Here is a 20,086-nt window from a genome sequence, read left to right as displayed (position 1 = left end):
CATCAGTGGACTTCTCGTCCCGCCTTGACGATTGATGTAGGTCACGGTGGTGGCGTTGTCCGACAGTACCCTGACCGCCTGTCCCCGCACCAATGGTAGGAATGCTTGGAGAGCCAGACGGACCGCTCTGGTCTCGAGGCGGTTGATGGACCACTGAGCTTGCGATTCTGACCAAAGGCCTTGCACCGACCTCCCTAGGCAAACTGATCCCCAGCCGGAGAGACTGGCATCCGTGGTCACCACCGTCCAATGTGGAACGAGAAGGGATATGCCACAGGACAGATGACTTGGATCCAGCCACCAAAGAAGACTGGATCGTGCCGGACCCACAAGCGGGAGCGGTGGGTAGAAAACCTCCGAAATCGGCTTCCAACGGGACAGCAAAGAAGACTGCAATGGCCGCAGGTGAGTGAACGCCCAGGGTACCAACGCGAGCGTTGAAGCCATAGGGACGGCGAAGAGACAACAGACGCCTCACCTGAGATTGCCGCTTGCATATCCGATCGACTCTTGTGGTAATTGACCACCCAGCCCAGGGACTGCAAGAGCTGGAGGACCCTGTCCACCGCCCGTCGACACTGTCTCTCGGACTTCGCCCGAATCAGCCAATCGTCCAGGTAAGGATGAACCAGGAGACTTTCCCGTCGCCGCTGCGCCGCCACTACCACCATCACTTTCGTGAATGTCCGAGGCGCCGTTGCAAGGCCAAATGGGAGCGCCCGAAATTGGTAGTGCCTCCCCAGGATGTAGAACCTCAGAAACTGCTGGCACGATGGCTGAATGCCCACGTGAAGGTACGCCTCCGTGAGATCCAGAGAAGCCAGACATTCGCCCGGACGCACCGAAGCGATAACTGACCGAATCGTTTCCATTCTGAAGTGGGGGACGCGAAGACATCTGTTTACTCCTTTCAGGTCCAGAATTGGTCTGGAAGAGCCGTCCTTCTTGGGAACCACGAAGTAAATGGAGTAACGGCCCGTGCCGCGCTGATCGACAGGGACGGGGGATATGGCCCCCAAGCTTTCCAGCCGACGGATGGTGTCCAACACCGCCGCCCTCGTCCCGGAGGCCTTGCAGGGCGAGACCAGGAATTTGTCCGCTGGGATACGAGCAAGTCTAACTCGTAGCCGTGGCTGATCACGTCGAGGACCCATTGATCCGACGTCACCCTGGTCCACTTCTCAAGGAATAAGGTTAATCGCGCCCCTACATTTGGAACGGCGTGCTGCGGGCACGACGAGGGGTGGACCGGCCGAACTTCATTGGGAGGGCTTGGCCCCTGCACCCGACGGGGCTCCTCCTTGCCTCCCGCAACATATCCCACGAAAGGACTGCTGCCACTGAGTGTTCCGGGAAGAAGATGGCCTATACGAAGGTCCGGCGGATCTTTGAGGGCGCGATTTCCTGGGCCCCCGGTATCGGAACCAGGCCGGAAAAGAGGACCGCGCTCTGGCCCTATCCTCGGGCAGCTTGAATGCCCTGTTCTCTCCCAGAGAAATCATCAAATCATCCAACTCCTTACCGAACAACGACTTTCCCTTGAAAGGTAACGAACCCAGGTGGGCCTTGGAAGAGCCATCTGCTGCCCAGTTGCGCAGCCACAGGAGACGGCGCGCTGAAACTGCTGCCACCATGGACCTAGCCGAAGTGCGCAGAAGGTCGTGGAGGGCGTCAGCTCCATAAGCTATTGCCACCTCCAATCTAACAGCCTGAGACGTCTCTTCCGCAGACAGGCCCGCATTCGCCTGAAGGACTTGGGCCCAGCGTAAACCAGCTCGCCTGGCGAAGTTAGTGCAGATTGCGGCCCGCACCCCTAGGGCGGATACCTCAAATATCTTCTTGAGCTGCACCTCGAGTTTCCTGTCTTGTAGATCCCGAAGGGCCGTCGCCCCCGTGACCGGGATAGTGGACCTTTTCGTCACCCGCGGAGACCGCTGAATCCACCATTGGAACAGAGTGGACTCGCCGGAAGGAGTGGAGAGAATGAGACGGGATTTAAGGAAGATGGAAGAGTGGTCGAAGACATGGCAGCTGACATTCAATGCCAAGAAGTGCAAAGTCATGCATATGGGGAATGGAAATCCGAATGAACTGTATTCGATGGGGGGAGAAAGGCTGATGTGCACGGAGCAGGAGAGAGACCTTGGGGTGATGGTGTCTAATGATCTGAAGTCGGCGAAACAATGTGACAAGGCGATAGCTAAAGCCAGAAGAATGCTGGGCTGCATAGAGAGAGGAATATCGAGTAAGAAAAGGGAAGTGATTATCCCCTTGTACAGGTCCTTGGTGAGACCTCACCTGGAGTATTGTGTTCAGTTCTGGAGACCGTATCTCCGAAGAGACAGAGACAAGATGGAGGCGGTCCAGAGAAGGGTGACCAAAAAGGTGGAAGGTCTTCATAAAATGACTTATGAAGAGAGATTGAAGAATCTAAATATGTACACCCTGGAGGAAAGGAGGAGCAGAGGTGATATGATACAGACTTTCAGATACTTGAAAGGTTTTAATGATCCAAAGACAACGACAAACCTTTTCCATAGGAAAAAAATCAGCAGAACCAGGGGTCACGATTTGAAGCTCCAGGGAGGAAGATTCAGAACCAATGTCAGGAAGTATTTCTTCACGGAGAGGGTGGTGGATGCCTGGAATGCCCTTCCAGAGGAAGTGGTGAAGACCAGAACTGTGAAGGACTTCAAAGGGGCGTGGGATAAACACTGTGGATCCATAAAATCAAGAGGCCGTCAATAAAGAGTGGGTGGCTAGCCAGAATGACGGCTACTGCCTGGAGACAATACCCTTATTCAATAAACATACACATGGTTACTGTGACTCCAACATCGCTCTAAGCTACAACAGCAAGAGGAAATGTGGAAAAAAGGATTTGCACTCACAAAGTGGGGAGTAGCTGGCTTGTTACGGCGGTTACTACCCCAAACCAAATAAGCCTGATACTTCACTTTCAATGCATATCCAGCATAGCTCTCTGCTTCAATGGCAGGGGAGAAGAAAAACTGATACTTCACGCATATACAGCATAGCTCCCTGCTTCAACGGCAGGGGAGAAGAAAACCTGATACTTCACGCATATCCAGCATAGCTCTCTGCTTCAACGGCAGGGGAGAAGAAAAACTGATACTTCACGCATATCCAGCATAGCTCTCTGCTTCAACGGCAGGGGAGAAGAAAAACTGATACTTCACGCATATCCAGCATAGCTCTCTGCTTCAACGGCAGGGGAGAAGAAAAACTGATACTTCACGCATATCCAGCATAGCTCTCTGCTTCAACAGCAGGGGAGAAGAAAAAAGGATTCGCACTCACAAAGCGGGGAGTAGCTGGCTTGTTACGGCGGTTACTACCCCAAACCAAATAAGCCTGATACTTCACTTTCAATGCATATCCTGCTTCATCGGCAGGGGAGAAGAAAAACTGATACTTCACGCATATCCAGCATAGCTCTCTGCTTCAACGGCAGGGGAGAAGAAAAACTGATACTACAAGCATATCCAGCATAGCTCCCTGCTTCAACAGCAGGGGAGAAGAAAAACAACCAATAAGGGCTGAACAACACAGTCTGGGTAAAACAAATAAGCATGGGTGTAGCTTGCTTATTGCGGCGGTTACTTCCCCTACTACCCATAACTAATCAAGCTTGATATTTCACTTGGTTGCAGCTCCATCACTGCTCTCTACATTAATGGTGGGGGTGGAAGGGAAATAGAACCAAAGAGCTAAGAGAAACAGATAAGTATGAGAAAAAAATGTGAAGCTTGCTGGGCAGACTGGATGGGCCGTTTGGTCTTCTTCTGCCGTCATTTCTATGTTTCTATGTTTCTATGGAAGTCGAAGAAGTTCCAGCGCCTCCTCCGGGAGCGGGTAGAGCTTATCCATGGCCTTGCTGACTTTCAACACTAACTCCGGGGTATCCCACTCCCGGAACAAGATATCCGAAGAAAAATGAAAAACCACCGCCGGTCCCGTGAGACCTCGCAGAACTGGATCCATATTGGCCTCCTGGCGGACCACCACGGGTGGAGCCTCTATCCCCAGCTCCTGGAGGATGGCCGGGACGAGTGGCGACAGTTCCTCTCTGCGGAACAGGCGGACTACCTTGGGGTCATCCCCGTCCGCTGCCGTGTACCTTTTCCCGCGCCGGGCTGGGCGGAATCATCCGGCCCTGACGCCTCGGCCCCCCTCGGGGACTCTTCGGGATCATTAGTATCCGCCGTGGAGGAATCTTCTGAATCTGCCTCCTGGGGTACGCCCTGGGGCCGCCGTTTCCCTCGCGAGGGAACCTGGGTGTGCACTGCGGTATTTTTTTTTTTTTTTTTTCTTTGCCTTGCGCTTTCTCGGTGGGGCCTGGTGGGGGGCCCTCCTCAGAGCCTCCCCCCTCGGGAGCGCTTGCTACGCTTGTACTTAAGTACCTTGCGCATCAAAACCGCGAAATTCGCCGAAAACGACCCCGAGTCAGAAGAATCGGCCCCGGAATCCCCCCGGGGCCGAAGCCCCTCCGCGACGCCCCCTCCCGCCGTGCCCCGCTGCGGGGAAAACGCGGGAGGTAGAACCGAATTTCCCGCCGCGGTCCGCGAGAATTCCCTGCCGGTGGCCCAAAATGGCCGCCACTCCCGCGCTGAGCGGGAAAAGTCCTGAGGCCTAGCTAATTGGCCTACCCCTCGCGGCGGCGAACGCGCGCTCCGGGCCCGAGCCCCTCGCGATGCCCCGGACGTTCCTTCACCGCCCGGGACGCAGGCCGAGTCGAGGCCCTCCAGAGACAAACGCGCGCGCGCCGATCCGCAGGCTTGCAGGAAGGACCGCGCGGCATGCCGACGAACGCGGGAAGAAAAACTGAGGCGCGCATCAAAATTAATCAAAACTAATTCGGCGACCTTCCCCCCTGCCAGCGGCGCCCCCCCCGCGTGAAAAACGAAGGAGTAGCGACGCCGAAGCAACGGAGAGCCGGCCGTAACAAAATAAAACAGGAAACTTTTTTTTTTTTTTTTTAAACGCTGACGCTGGCCGCTGTCCCGGGTCCTGGAGCCCTAGTCCTGCAGGGGTGAGTGAACCGGGCTCCCCGGTGTCACCCCTGACGCTGCCACTAGCCCAGCCGGGTCCTCGACCCTGGCAGCGGCCTCAACCGGGGGAGGGTAGTCCCCTCAGGACCTCTCAACTCCCCTGGGAGGCAGGGCACCCGGGACTAAGGATTAAAAAACAAACCCCAAATTGGTCATAAAAACAACTAGGCCTAACAAAAACTAACTCAAAATTCAAACCTGACTAACCACCAGAATCAGGTCAGGCAGGGCTGTGACCGGACCTGCACCATCTACTGGAGACAGAGTAAGACTGAGGGGCTGTGACTGGCACAGGGGCATATAAGGCTCCGCCCACAAGTTTTAGTCTGTCTCCATCTACTGGTGCGGAGTCACAACCCAGGTGTCCTGGACTGATCCTGGTACGTACAGGGAAAATGGGATTTCTCTTTGGCTCAGACATAGAACCTGCCCCAAGAACTCCAAGCATTGTCAAGGTCTGGGAAATCAAAGCTGGTGGTTCATCTCCATCTGCTGGTAGGAATGCATAAACCAGTTATTCTTGATTCATGACTGGACGTTAAGATATGGCATTTTTAAGCAAGGACCACCAAACAAAGTGGAGATCAAGAACACACCAATAGGATAAATCCACTGAGATGGGGGTGTATCAGATTACGTGCAACATCTACAGGCACAGAAGCCATACTGACATAGCAAAAGTTGTTTTTATTCTATTAACATGTATCTTTTATTGGAACCAGAGCAATGACCAACATAAGCATAGTATACAGCTAACTAAATGACATATAAGTTAAAATACAGCCAAAGTTGTCGGTATAACAGGCTACAACTTAATGCATTCCCCGAGATCTATTTTACATTATTGTAGAAACCCCCTTTCCCCCTCCCCATAAACACAGACCATACACACACATACCACATTCATACTACACACACCCAGATGGCCTAGACAGTAGGAGCCAGAGCTTTATAGCCTTTATAAGAGATTAAGAGTTCGTTCCCACAACCGGAAATAACTATGTAGAGCAATTTGAGTTTTTGGGTGAGAAATGGAGTTTTTTTCGTAAGAGTTCCATTTGCGCTGTTTGTTGCATGGAACTTTCCCATGCTTGTGAGGTGTGTAGCAGATCAGAGTTCCATGTCAGTAGAACTTGTTTTTTTGCCAGTACCAGAGCAATGCATATCTACCCGCTCTGAAGCGGTGAGAGTCCCAAAACCTAGCTCGAGGAGGGAAGACTTTCTTAGAAGATCTTTTATCTTCCGGCAACCAATTGCCCTTGGATTCGGCAAGCAGCTTTACTAGCTGATCCAGATCCTCCCCAAACAGGAGCTTGCCCTTAAAGGGTAGATTACAAAGCTGGGAATTGGAGGATAAATCCGCCGCCCAATTTCGCACCCAGAGGAGACGCCGCGCTGACACCAAGGACACCATACCTCTTGCCGAGGTCCTCACCAGATCATACAAAGCATCTGCAACATAAGCAATGCCTGCTTCAAGGCGGGCGGACTGCAGAGCCCCACTGTCGCCCGTACCAGCCCCAGCAGCTGAATCCTGGACCCAACACAGACAGGCTTTCTGCATTAGGCTAGAGCAAACCGTCGCCCGAAGGCTTAGCGAAGAACCTCAAATGCTCACTTCAACTGGATCTCCAGCTTGCGGTCCTGCATATCCTTAAGGGCAGCCACCCCAGCAACCGGAATAGTGGTCTTTTTCATGACTGCTGAGACCGCGGCGTCCACCTTTGGAATCCTCAGTAAATCCAAAACATCAGACGATAATGGGTACAGTTTCGCCATAGCTCTGCCCACCTCTAAGCTGAAATCCGGAGTCTCCCACTCCCGGGTCACTAGTTTGCGAATCTTCTTAGGCAGAGGAAAAGATGTTGTGGGACCCCTAATGCCATCGAGGACTAGATTGACACCCTCGTGGTCAGACTCTTCTTGAGAAACCTTAAGTCCCAGAACTTCAAGGACCTGGGAAATAAGGGGTCTTAACTCATCCCGCTTGAACAAACGCACCATGCTGGGTCATCCTCCTCTGCAGGAGGGTCATCGGGCTCATCCGGATCATCAGTATCCACATCAGCCGGATCCGGCCGTGGATCCGGGTCTGCCGCCCCTACTACCCGAGAAGCTGGCCTCGCCCCAGACCCGGGGTCGGAACTCGTGTACCCTGGGGAGAATCCTGCCCCCAGGAGACCGGGCCGCTTTACTGCCGAGCGTTTCCTTGCCAGGAAAGCCTGGTGCATAAGGAGGACAAATTCTGGAGAAACCCCTCCGGTTCCCTCTCCCCCACTGGAGAGTCGGCTGGGGTGATATCATCAGTTCCCCCGGTGCGATCTTCCCTCACTGGGGCTAGAACAGGCGGAGAATCCTCTTCCCGCGAAGCTGAGACAGACATTCCCTCCCCGAGGGAGGAGGCAAGAAGCCCTGAAGAGCCCTCTAACCCCGGGGAACACACTGCGCATAAGGAGGCTGCATCTAATGCCTGTCCGCGTGACCCACACGCGCGGCAGGCCTGAGATTCTGTTTTCGGTCCCATCTGCAGCAGCGCACTGATAGTCTGAAGTGAAATAGAAAAGGGCGTGAATAAAAAAAGAAACACTCGGAGCCGCGATGCAGAGAAAATTTCAGTCAGGCAGGACCAGAAAAAACAAACTTTTCGTGCTGCGGGCTAAGAGATTACCGACCGAGGAGAAAAAACCGCACGCAGCCGTGCCGCGGGAAAGGAGCCTGTCTATAGTAAATCGCAAGGCCCCCAGCAGGGAAGTGGTGAGTAAACGAGGCACACGGAGAAAAACTCACCCTTGCCCTCAGAAAACGACCCGGAGCCCCGGGAGCTGAGGGGAACACTGCTGACAGCTTCCCCGGCAGGCCTTAAAAGACCCAGTCCCTCCTGCACCTCTCCTTACCTCAGCACTGAAGACTGTCAGTCAGCCGCAGTGAAAACAGCTTTTTTTTTTTTTTTTTTTAAATTAAACTTTACCAAGACACAGAGAAAAGCTGTTGCAGGAGACAAGGGAGCAGCTGTAGCAGAGACGGTGGCGAGTAGCCAGGAGCCCCTGGTCGTCGGACACCGAACTGTGGCGGGCGAAACCCCGACAGGAATATCCAATTCCCCAGACGCCCGGCTTCTACTGAGGGATGGCCCACGAAGGCGCCTAACACCTCAGGAAGCGATCGTAAACCAAAAAATTAAATTCAAACTAACTAAATAAAAAATATAACTAAAGACTGCAGGTGTGCATCTGTACCACCCGCTGGAGTCAGAGAAATACTGAGTGACTGCAGGTGGCACTCTCGTTATGTAGCAGTACCAAAGTTCTAATTGTTCTCTGACTTCACCTGCTGGTAGGGATACAAAACCCACTTTTCTGAACTGATCTGGGTATGTTCAGGAATTAGATATACAAAGTAACAAAATGCTGTTAATGTGGTCAGGGAACCAAAGTAGCAGAAATCTGCAGATAGTCAAAGAAGGTGATGAACGATGAAGCACTATCTTGCAGAAAGACAAAAACATTATGTGCAAGGTGAAAAAACAGAGAACATACCTTATAAAGCCCGATCTTAAACAACGTGTCTGTCTGCAGACTGTCTGCAGCGAAGTGTATGAGTTAAATCAGGTAAAGCACGCCAAAAAACGAAGTGGGGGTGAGGCTAGCGTGGTGACGTAAAGTGCCGAGCTCCGGGGCTGCAGTTAATTTTGCCTCATTAAAAAGTGCACATTAGACACTCAGAGACTTTCTGCATTGGGGGTAATAGCTAATAGCCTCATCTACATGGAATTTACATGTAATGAGTGCTATTAGCTATGCATTTCTTTGGTCACGCAAATCCCCTTATTGTATCGGGAGTTAGTCTAGCACTTCCAAAACGCACATCCAGCCACACGTTAATCTGTGCGCTGGGCTGGGCGCATATTATTGCATTGGCTTGAGATAATGTACTCATCTGAAAAAGAAACTTGTGTGGTCTCTTAAGTTCATGTACTGCAGCATCGTTTTTGTTGGTCTTTTAAAAAGTATCACAGCCTACAAGGATTTCAGTTTTTCCAGGACCAATGGAGCTACAAGACTGCACACAGAGAAAGAGAAAATGATACAAAGTTTTTGTTTTTATAATTACCTCTGTCACCGTTGTTTCCTTTTGTATCTTCTATTGAATCCAAACAGTCTATAAGAGTCTCTCCTGCTCTTGTTTTCATTTGCCTAAAATAAAAAAGAAAGGCTTTAAATTACAAATTTACATGAGAACTTTTGTGCTTCAGAATCAGAGTCCTATGGATACAACTAAGTATCCAGTGAAACTCCCCTCCCAGGAAGGGATGAAGAAGAAAGAACATGCTACCATTGAAATGAATTGCAGGAAAGAGACAATATAACATAAGCCACCAGCCTAGAAATCAGAGGAAAACTAAAAAGGTTATCAGACCCCCTACTGTGAAGGTGATCAAAAAACTATTGATGAGATGAGTCAATTTCAGTTTAGGGGATTTGCATGGGACAGACTGAGTAAGATGGTTAGGGTATGCAAGGAACACTGGATCTGACTTATTTTGAGTGCTGGGAACAGTAGCAAAAGAGCTCTGTCAGCCATATGCATCAGCCAAGGTAACTAACTGAGCCTGTTGCTCACACCACACTAATTTCTTCCTTCTTCCTTGTGAGCTGATACACTGACAGGTTCATATGTGTCTTTGCCCCCTCTCTTCTGTTTTGGAAGAGAGACTGGTGGGCTTTCAGTGGATTCCTAGCCCTTTTGGCCACATAAGTCCTCTCCATGTCTGCACTGTCAGGCCGATACAGTACAGTGCGCTCCGACGGAGCACACTGTTAACCTGTCATTGGACGCGCGTTTTCCCTTATCCCTTATTCAGTAAGGGGCGGAAAATGTGCATCCAACCCGTCGAACCTAATAGCGCCCTCAAAATGCAAAGGCATTTGCCCGCTCTCCCACGGACTTTACTGAATCGGCTTGTGTGTCCTCTGTGGAGGTTAGTGTGCCTTACAACATTTTTGTTAATATAGGTTTGCTTTAGGTGTGAAAAAATTAGAAAACACTGGCCTAAGGAACCATAAAAGCAGCGGACTCTGGGTAGTACACAGTCAATGAAAATGTGCTGGAGTGGGGAAGGCCCTGAGAAGTGGAGGCAATCTACTGTCAGAACAAGAGGGGGGTGAGGCAAAAAGAGTTCTTGTGCAAGGTTAACGAGGCTTCTGTCTGTGAAGGCTTGGCTAAGCTCTGAAATGGTCAGGTGGCTGTGGAACCAGTAAGTCTCCTGGAATGTGAGAGAGTTCCTAGAAGGGAACCAGCTGCTGCAGGTTGAAGAAGGGCTAGCAGCAAGTATCAACCTTTACACAATGATGCGGCAGTGCTGGGGCAGGGAGTACTCACTGAATGAGCAAATGAGCAGCAGCACAACAGTAAATGTCTTTGTGTGTGGGTGTGTGTGTGTGTGTGTGTGTATGTGTCTTTGTCTATGTCTGATTGTGTGCATCTGAACCACTTGCTGGCAGTATGGTTGTCTCATTACTTGAACTGATTGGTTGGCAGAAGACTAACACCAGACCAGGAATCCAAGATATTGATATAGGAGATGTAACCAAATTTGTGGGGGAGGGGAGGACTGATTGAATGAATGGACAGAAGTGGGACTGCAACTCCGTTTATTCACCCTGGGTCTAGGATGTGCTCTACTTAACTGTTTAGGAAAAACTTGAAATTTATGTTGGGAGATATTTTTGTCTCGGTTTTGCCAGGCTCCAAGTGATGTGATGATACCTCTCAATGATTATCTTGGTGTGCTTTTGGAGCTGTTGAAGCACATGCTGCATAGTGCATGAGAAAGTCAGATACTCAGTAGGTCGGTTTAGAAAAAATCCCCCAGGTTGATATTTTCCTGCAGTCCACCCCTGACCAGCAGTACCCACTAGCTCAGTTGCATTTCTTTGTATGGGTGAGATTTGGGGTACAGTGGGAAGGAAAAAGGGGGGAGGGTAACTATTGGATCAAGGGGAATGAAAGAGATTCATTCTTTTCTATATGGTGATTATCTTGTAAGGACTTACACCCCCAAATAGCCAAAATGTGCCAGTTGATATCCTGTAGAAATGTATATAGTTGTGCAGTCTGAGACCAATGACCACAAGTAGATGAATGTACTGTTTGATATCCTGTAGAAATGAATATATTCATGCAGAAATGTATGCAATCATACAGTCTAATAAAACCTGTATATATATTTGTAAATACTGCCAGCCCTGCTTACAGTCCCATCTGTTTTTTTGGGTTTTCCTGGGGTGAAGGAAGGGAAATCATACCTTCTTCCCCAGGTTGAGGCATCAGGTGTGAAGCACATGAGGATCACTAGACTGGAGGGCTCACACCAGGCCAGTCCCACTGAGCACAAGGTTTCCATGCGAAAACAAGTCACACACAAATAATGGTTGACTCCTTTGAGATTCAGGATGGGACAAAAAAAAAGTCCTCCTTCTTGGGTACCACGAAATAGATGGAATATTGGCCCATATTTTCATGAGACGTGGGCATCAGAACCACAGCCTGCAGGCTGAATGAGTCTTGACAAAGTAATCTCCACTGCCTGTTTCTTCTGTGGAAAGTTGCAGGGAGAAATCAAGAACACATCCCAAGAACACTGTGAAACTCCACCGCATAGCCATCCCTTACCACCTCCAGCACCCACTGGTCTGTTGTGATCTCGACCCATCTCTGACAAAAAGTTACTAAGACACATCTCCTTCAGCTGAAAGTAGGACAAGCCAACATCACTACCTGCTCCAGCACAAAATGTTATTTCAATTTTCCTTTCCCTTCCTTCATACCTCGGTCTCTTTTCTTAACCTGTCTCTAACCACTCCAGTGCCCCTTCCCCTACCTAACGGTAGTGTAGGAGAAATGCCAAAGACCCTAATTAAGGATGTGCATTATAAACTTGAGGCCTACTCCTATGCACACTTATTGAATCAAAAAGTCAGGCCTAAGCAACACGTGGAGTCTACAGCCATGGGATGATTTTGGCAACTTTATAGGAGACTGTGATTCATACAGAGGAGAAGAGACCAATTATTTCTCTATATCAGGAGAACCTTGGACACCAGAACTGTGAAACATGTCCTGTTTATTCCCACTATGGAGTATAAACAGCTGGTCTATCTTTCTGAGAGGTTTAGAAACTTTTAAATACCTCAAGATAAACCTTTTGACATCCAAGGGCCGTAACAGGCAATATTCCTTTGCATCTCTTGCCCTATCCAGAGACGGCAGGGAAATAGACTAATTCATGTGAAAATCCGAGACCACTTTTGGCAGAAAGGAAGGAAGGAAAAGTACACAGCTGTATCGCCCCTGGATGTCGCTCGTAGAAACAGCTCCCAGCAAGACAAGGCCTGAAGTTCGGATACTTGTTGCGCAGAACAAATTGCCAGAAGAAACACTGTTTTTAAGGTCATTAGCCTCAAGGAAAGGTTACGTATCGGTCGAAAAGTAGGACCTGCTAAAATATCCAAAACTAGATTAAGACTCCGCAAGGTCACCGGTAACCGCAAGGGAGGACGAAAATGCTTTACTCCTTTCAAGAAACAGGCTTACCATTCATCTGATCTGAGAAAAACAGGCAAGAGCCGCCATCTGTACCTTTAAGGAATTAAGGGCCAACCCTTTACTTAATCCATCCTGGAAAAATTCTAAAATGAACAGGATCTTAACCAAACAAGGAAGAATGACTCTATCTTCAACCAAGCCTCAAACACTCAACAAGCCCGCACTTAGGCTAAGGAAGTTGAGAATTTTCTCGCTCGAAGCAAGAGGGCAATCACTGCAGTAGAATATCCACACTTTAGCAACTGAACCCTCTCAAGGGCCATACTGTAAGATAAAATCAATTTGGTTCTTTGTGAAGAACAGGCCCCTGCTGTAGCAGATCCCTGTGCACCGGAAACTGGAGGGGAGAGTCCACCAGATGCCTTCACAGATCTGCATATCATGGTCTCCTGGGCCAATCTGTTGCCACCAGAAGCACCAACCCCCTGTGCCTCTCGACCCTCTGAATCATTCTGCCCAACATGGGCCATGGCGGAAAGGTATAAGCAGCTTGCCCTCCGGCCACTCCTGCATGAGGGAATCGATACCCAAAGACTTTGGATCTCTCCTGCGACTGAAGAATTGAGGAATTTTTGTACTGTGAGAAGTCACCAGCAGGTCCAGAAATGGAAGGCCCCAGCAATCCACTATCAACTGAAATGCCTCGTTTGATAATTCCCATTCTCCTGGATCCAGACTGTGTCTGCTGAAAAAGTCTGCTCTTACATTGTCTTTTCCTGCAATGTGCGAGGCTGAGATCTCCTAAAGATGAACTTCCACCCATTCCATAAGTTGGGCTATTTCTTGTGACACTTGTTGGCTCTTGGTTCCTCCCTGCCGATCGATGTAAGCCATCGTCATTGCATTGTCCGACATTATCCAAACCGCTCAACCCTGCAATCTGTCACTGAATCACAAGCATGCCAACCAGACTGCATGGGTTTCCAGCTGATTGATGTTCCAGAGAGACTCTTCTGCACTCCAGCGCCCTTGCGCTGTCAGCTCCTGACAGTAAGTTCCCCAACCCTGAAAGCTCGCATCTGTTGTGAGTACTAGCTAGTCCGGTGAACTTATGGAAACCCCCTTTCTTAGATGATCCACTTTTAACCACCACTGTAGTTGAGAGCAGACCTCCATCGGCAGGTGGAGCCAAATCGAATAGTTTTGAGACTGTGGGCTACAACTAGACAGCAGAGTGCGCTGAAGAGGAAGCATATGCATCTTCGCCCACGGCACCACCTCTAGGGTTTCCGCCATCAATCCAAGCACCTAAACATATGACCACATTGTCGGGAGTATTGTGTTCATCAACAGACACACTTGCGCCATCAGCTTCTGAATACGGCCTCCGGCAGGAACACCCTGCCCTATTTCATGTCGAACTGAACATCGAGATACTCTAGCGACTGAGATGGCTGAAGACTGCTCTTAGCCAGGTTCACGACCTAACCTAGCTCCTGCAACAAGATCATCATCTTGCGCAAAACCCGTAGACTCTCTTCCACATTCGTGGTCCAAATCATCCAGTCATCCAAGTACGGGTGTAACAGGATCCCATCTTTTCTCAACTCCGCCGCCACCACCACCCTAACCTTGGAAAAAGTTCTGGGTGTGGTGGCTAAACCAAAAGGTAGCGCTTTAAACTGATAATGACATCCCAAAACCGCAACACGCAGGAATGATTTATGCACCAATCAGATGGGAACATGCAGGTATGCCTCTGACAGATTCAGAGATGTCAGGAACTCCCCCAGCTATACTGCCATTAACACTGAGCACAAGGTTTCCATGCGAAAACAAGTCACACACAAATAATGGTTGACTCCTTTGAGATTCAGGATGGGACAAAGAGTCCGCCTTCTTGGGTACCATGAAATAGATGGAATATTGGACCATATTTTCTTGAGACATGGGCACCAGAACCACAGCCTGCAGGCTGAATGAGTCTTGACAAAGTAACCTCCACTGCCTGTTTCTTCTGTGGAAAGTTGCAGGGAGAAATCAAGAACACATCCCGAGGAAAACTGTGAAACTCCACCGCATAGCCATCCCTTACCACCTCCAGCACCCACTGGTCTGTTGTGATCTCGACCCATCTCTGATAAAAAAAAAGTGAGAGGCTACCTCCTATCTCCTGATCCTAGACATAGGTCAACACACCTTCATTGAGAGGCTCAGGGTGCTCCACTATCTGAGCTTGCACCCCGTTTGTGTCGCATATCCAGGCTATGCTCCCAGGTTCCTCCGGCAGCTCCTCTGCCTCCTCCAGTCCCAGTTGGGTCTCCCCACGTGCGCTGAGGGGAGACGCCGCCACCACGAAGTTCCAGTCTGTCTGCCTTAGGCTCATGCACCTCCCCCGACTTTAAAGGGGCTGCGGAGGGAAACCTTCCCACGGCCCCAGATGATGTCTCCAGCCCTGCTATTTAAGGCAGGCTCCATCCGGTCTTTGCCTTGGCAACAGGTCGCCAGACTTCCAGTCGTGTGCTTAATTGCTACTCGTTCGTGTTCCTGCTCCTGTACCTGATCTGTTCCAGTCCTGCGCTTCAGTTCCAGTTTCCTGTTCCTGATTCCCCTTTGTACGGATTCCTGGCTTTGACCTTCGTTTGTTCCTGACCATGCTTTGGACGGATTCTGGCTTTGACCCTAGCTTGTTCCTGACCACGCTTTGGATGGATTCCTGTCTTTGACCCTAGCTTGTTCCTGACCACGCTTTGGACGGATTCCTGGCTTTGACCTTCACTTGTTCCTTGACCTTATCTCCAGCTGCCTGCCCTGACTTCAGCTTGGACCTGACTTTGCCTCCAGCTGATTACGTGGACTTTCTTAGGCTTTTGCCTATTTACAAGCCCGGACTTAATGTGTTCCTGGCCTCTAGCCTGCTTCAGCCTGTCTGGGCTTCTGGATCCAGGCCCTGTCTTGAACTCAGCTTCTTTGGACTCTGAGTCTCCGTTGCTTCCTGGCCCCCTACCTTGAGCATCCTTCACGGGATGAACCACGCTGAGGCCCGCCTAAGACCAGCCGGCCCCGGTACCCAAGGGCTCAACCTGCGGGGAACAAGGGCTGGTATTGGCGAAGCTCCATTCGGCCTCCGCTTCCCATTCTGCTCCGCCTCCCCTCGGGCTAAGGGTCCACCTCTGCAACAGTTTGGCCTGCCTGGGATGAAAGGTCTGAGATCTCGAGACCTCTGAAAAGCTGCTCCTCTATAGGGGTTGAAAACGTCTGAACCCTCTAGTACGACCTCTCGTGTTGAAGGACCATGGCACCAGTCTCTAATCCTCTAGTAATCGAGGAACCAGGGACTCACTCTACTTACTGGCCATTTTCTCCAGCTCACTCCCAAATAAGAGCGAGCATTTAAAGGGAAACTGCATAAGGTTAGGTTTTGAGGTTATACTGGCTGACCAATTCCTCAGCCATAAGTCTATGCTTAGCCTGCATCTGCCAAAAAGGCGGCTGCTAGTTCCATCACTGCCCTGGAATTTACATCAGATTCACTGATCTCCTGAGAGAGCAATAAACAAGAGCGAGCCACCAGGTAACAACAGGAAGCTATCTGCAAATTCATTACCATTGCTTCAAAGGCCTGCTTAAGGATAGCATCAATTCTCTTATCCGGTGCATCCTTCAAGGCCGCTCCCCCTTCTATGGGAATAGTCGTTCGCTTGATAACAGCACATACAAGCACATCCACCTTTGCAAAACGCAATTGCTCTCTTGCAACTGGATCCAAGGGGTATAGTCCATCCAAGTTTCGTCCCCTTTTAAAATTAGCTTCTGGGGCACCCCATTCAAGATCAATTAATTCTTGAATGGCCTCCATAATAGGGAAGAAGTATGAGGCTTTAAGCAAGGAAATCAAAATGGGATCTTTCTTTGGCTTAGACATGGATTCGGTCCCAGGTACTCCCAGCATCTTCAATGTCTGGGAAATCAGAGCCGGTAACTCATCTCTGTGAAAGAACCTTGACATAGCTCTATACGGCTCCAATCCCAGAGGAATTTTCCCATCCTCCAGGGATTAAGGATCAGTCCCATCATCCGTGCCATCTGGGTCCCTCTCGGGAAGATCAGCTCCAGGTGTAGCCCAACACTTACCCGTAGCACCAGGCATGAGGGTTTCACCGCTTGCAACCCTGAATTGTTAAGATTGGCTGGGGCTGGGGTTGGGGCTGTACCTGAAGGAAGGAGTGCAGTCCTTGAAAAACATTTTACCCAAGAGAAGGCAGAAGGATCCATGTCTAAACCAGGGGTCAACTGTCCTGTACCCAATGAACTACCTTCCCCAGCTGAAGAACCAGTTAGGGGAACTCCAAAATCAGGCGACCCTTCTGACAGCTCTTTTTCCATTCCCGCACCAGGCTGGGAAGAACTAGGCTTGGTAAAATCAGAAAGGGGTAATTCTCCCTGAGCCTCCAAACAGTGCTGACACAAATTAGAAGGAACTCCAGGTTGAGATGCCCGTGTATGACAAGCAACACACAGGGCAAGGAACTTAGGCTTCTTTGCTATGGGCGCCATTAGTCTGCCAATATGCCCAAACAGGTGTCTTGACAATAGTGCACCAAAAAAATTAGGCACTCACAAAGAAGGCACACAACACTGTGCCTATATAAGTGCCCAAACTGAGCTCTCCAGGATGCTCAGGTATTGTGTCCAACTAGGCGCACAACCAAACGCACAATGTGCCGCATAGTCAAGCGCACAAGCACAATCTGATGGAAACTGAAGAAGGCAGTCTGTGGCGCACAAAAATGCCGCCGCAGCCTACCATGCGGCGAATCAGACGAGCCTTGGAGCGGAGCATAGTTGCAAGGGCTGCTCAACCCACCAGGCTGCCCCTGTCCCCAGAACTCCACCAGAGACAGAAACGACTGTCGGATTTCGTGCCGAGCACGGAGACCGGGAGGGGGGAATCCCTACTCAACTCTCCTTCTCTTTATAATTTTTTTTTTAATTATCCTTTTCCTGAGCTCAGCCTGTGCCGGCTGCGTACAAGGTCGGTCTCTGGCTGGGGGGGGAAGAGGGCAGAAACCTTCACCACCGTGCTCTGCTTCCTGCACCTGCTTGCCTTTCAGCTGTTTTTTTTTTTTTTTTTTTGGGGGGGGGGGGGGGTTGTTTTTAAACAGCTAAGTCCATACCAGTTGAAAAGCCAGCTACCAGACCAAGGCACTCATCTGAGGGACCATGGAAATTACCTCAGGAATTCTCAACTGATGGGGGGACCATAAGGTATCACCACAGGAGAGTGGGGCAAATTAAATTTCATTCTTCTTTTCTCCTTCTAAACGTAAAGCAATCCCCAGTAGGGAGATGCATGTCCACGATCTGCTGGAGATGGAGAATACTGGTGGGCAGATGTTACTGTAGGGGTATATATACTGTGATGCCAACTTTGCACCATCTCCATCTGCTGGTAAGGTGCATAACCCACTGGTTTTTGATTCACCTGCCTGTATGCTAAGAAATCGAAAGTATGCAGTAAATGGTTTCCCTGTCCCAGTCCGCCTGCTCCCCTGGAACACTTCTTTCTAGTGCACAAAAAAGTATATGTAAAATTGTTACTGCATGTACTTTTACATGCACAACCTCCTGGTCAATTTTCTAAAGTCCATTTACGTGCATAAATCTTTTTGAAAATCAGGTTGTAAACACCAGATGTACAAAACTAATGAGATGCAAAGTCTGGCAGTATTACCATTGCTGCACTTGTCAATGCAGCCAGGATAATGTTGATGCACTCTGCATAAAAATGTTTCCTGATACTAACTAGTCAAGTGTGAGGGTTGCTTAGTGCAAACTAATTCTCCCCCCCCCAAAGTGAGACTCAAGTTTCTTTGGCCACTTAAACCCACCTCCGAATGTTGGACCTCCGAACCCTCAAAATCCTCACTCCCATACACACCTGTGAAATAGGCCTCCCGTAAGAACATAAGAATTGCCATGCTAGATCAGACCAAGGTCCATCGAGCCCAGCATTCTGCTCCAACAGTAGCCAATCCAGGTCGCAAGAACCTGGCATATCCCTAAAATAGATCTATTTCATCATACTCAGTCCCAGAGATAGCAATAGCTATCTTTAATCCACCTGGCAAATAATATATTATGGATTTTTCCTGCAGGAACTTATCCAAACCTCTTTTAAACCTTCCAGATCTTCACCAGTAGAAAGGAATCAGTTTCCTTCTGCAGACTGCAGCACCAAATTCAAAATGGGCCTAACACACCTAAGTTTGCTTTAAAAATTACCAACCAACACTACCCGCACACAATTACACCCACTATTGGATGCATGCAAATGTTTCTTGAAATTTTATGCACCTAGAATTGTGAACCCCTCCCCAACTCAGTTCAGGTAAATTTATGCACATACAAGACATATGTATACAAATTTATCCACATTATTAGGCAGCCAGTTTTATAACAGGCCATTCACGAAAATGCCTTTGAAAATTGCCTATGCCACTCAACTCTCTCCTTCCCACCAAAGTACAGCCTCCCCCTCCCGTCACCACCACTTTCTTCTCCTCGCTCCCCACCAGCCTTTTCATTCTCCTCTACTTCCCCAGCCCCATTGCAGTTGTCTCTGTCCTCCCAGGCATCAATCGGGACACCAAGACATCTCCCCCTCCCAAGGGGCCTTATCTCTGCCACTCCACCTCACCCCGACCTCGTCCGCAATAAAATAGAAAGCGGGAGAAAATTGACATTGGCAGCTCTGAGATAGAAAAGAAGTGGCAGAGTAAAGAGCTGCCTCTGCAGTAAAGCGGAATTTTCTGTACTACTGTCTTCAGGGCCCAATTGGACGCACATGCAATTCGGTCTGCAACTTTCCCACAACAAAAACCGAACGAATACTCACTGAGGTGATATATCGAAGCGGACATCTCTGTCCTCCCATAGCGCGTCTAACACCGACAACATTCCGCAGCCTTTCCACCGTCGCGAGCTTGAGGCTTAGCCCAGACAGAGCCCGTTACCCTGGCAACCAGAGTACAGCGCGCGGCAGAGGACACGCCTCTTCCTCCTCTTCCACATCTCGCTAGCACTACACGGGATGTGGATACGTCACGCTCACCCCGCCCCCTACGCCATCTAAAGCCTTTCACTGGGTCAAGTAAGGAAAATTCTCATCTGTGGATTCTGGAGACGGTTTAGGCAGCAGAACCCGCCAAAATCAACATCGGGCCGCATAATCACCTAAGCATTAACCCTTACGCTTTGGCCCAATAGAAAGAAAAAATAAAAGCAAGGAATGAAGGGTGATAGAATGGAAATACTAAACTTTTGTACAATTATTGGAATGCTTTTTATGATTCACATATATTTTCTGGCAAAATGTCATCTGCTCATTCCATTTTTCATGATCCAGAAATGCATTTGTTCAATAAAAAGGTAGCACCTTATATTTTTATTTTTTTCAGTTTGTTAAT

At 49.5% G+C, this 20,086-nt stretch overlaps 1 protein-coding gene across 4 annotated transcripts in view; it reads right to left on the bottom strand.

The window, feature by feature from the left end:
* The window catches only part of BBS5 (Bardet-Biedl syndrome 5), a 105,334-nt gene extending 85,669 nt beyond the window's left edge, over window positions 1–19,665 (bottom strand). For all 4 annotated transcript variants that reach the window (XR_003857368.1, XR_003857369.1, XR_003857367.1 and 1 more), the window contains exons 1-2: window positions 19,516–19,665; window positions 9,183–9,265 (exon numbers count right to left, since the gene is read on the bottom strand). Coding sequence is in view for 1 of the 4 variants with exons in the window: in XM_029605683.1 (XP_029461543.1) it covers window positions 9,183–9,265; window positions 19,516–19,577 (145 nt within the window). In the remaining 3 variants the exon portion in view is untranslated. The remainder of the gene's footprint in view (window positions 1–9,182; window positions 9,266–19,515) is intronic.
* Between the last annotated feature and the right edge of the window lie 421 nt (window positions 19,666–20,086).

This window comes from Rhinatrema bivittatum, chromosome 6 (assembly GCF_901001135.1).
Source record: "Rhinatrema bivittatum chromosome 6, aRhiBiv1.1, whole genome shotgun sequence".
Taxonomy (NCBI): domain Eukaryota; kingdom Metazoa; phylum Chordata; class Amphibia; order Gymnophiona; family Rhinatrematidae; genus Rhinatrema; species Rhinatrema bivittatum.
This window is presented reverse-complemented; position numbering and strand designations above follow the sequence as displayed.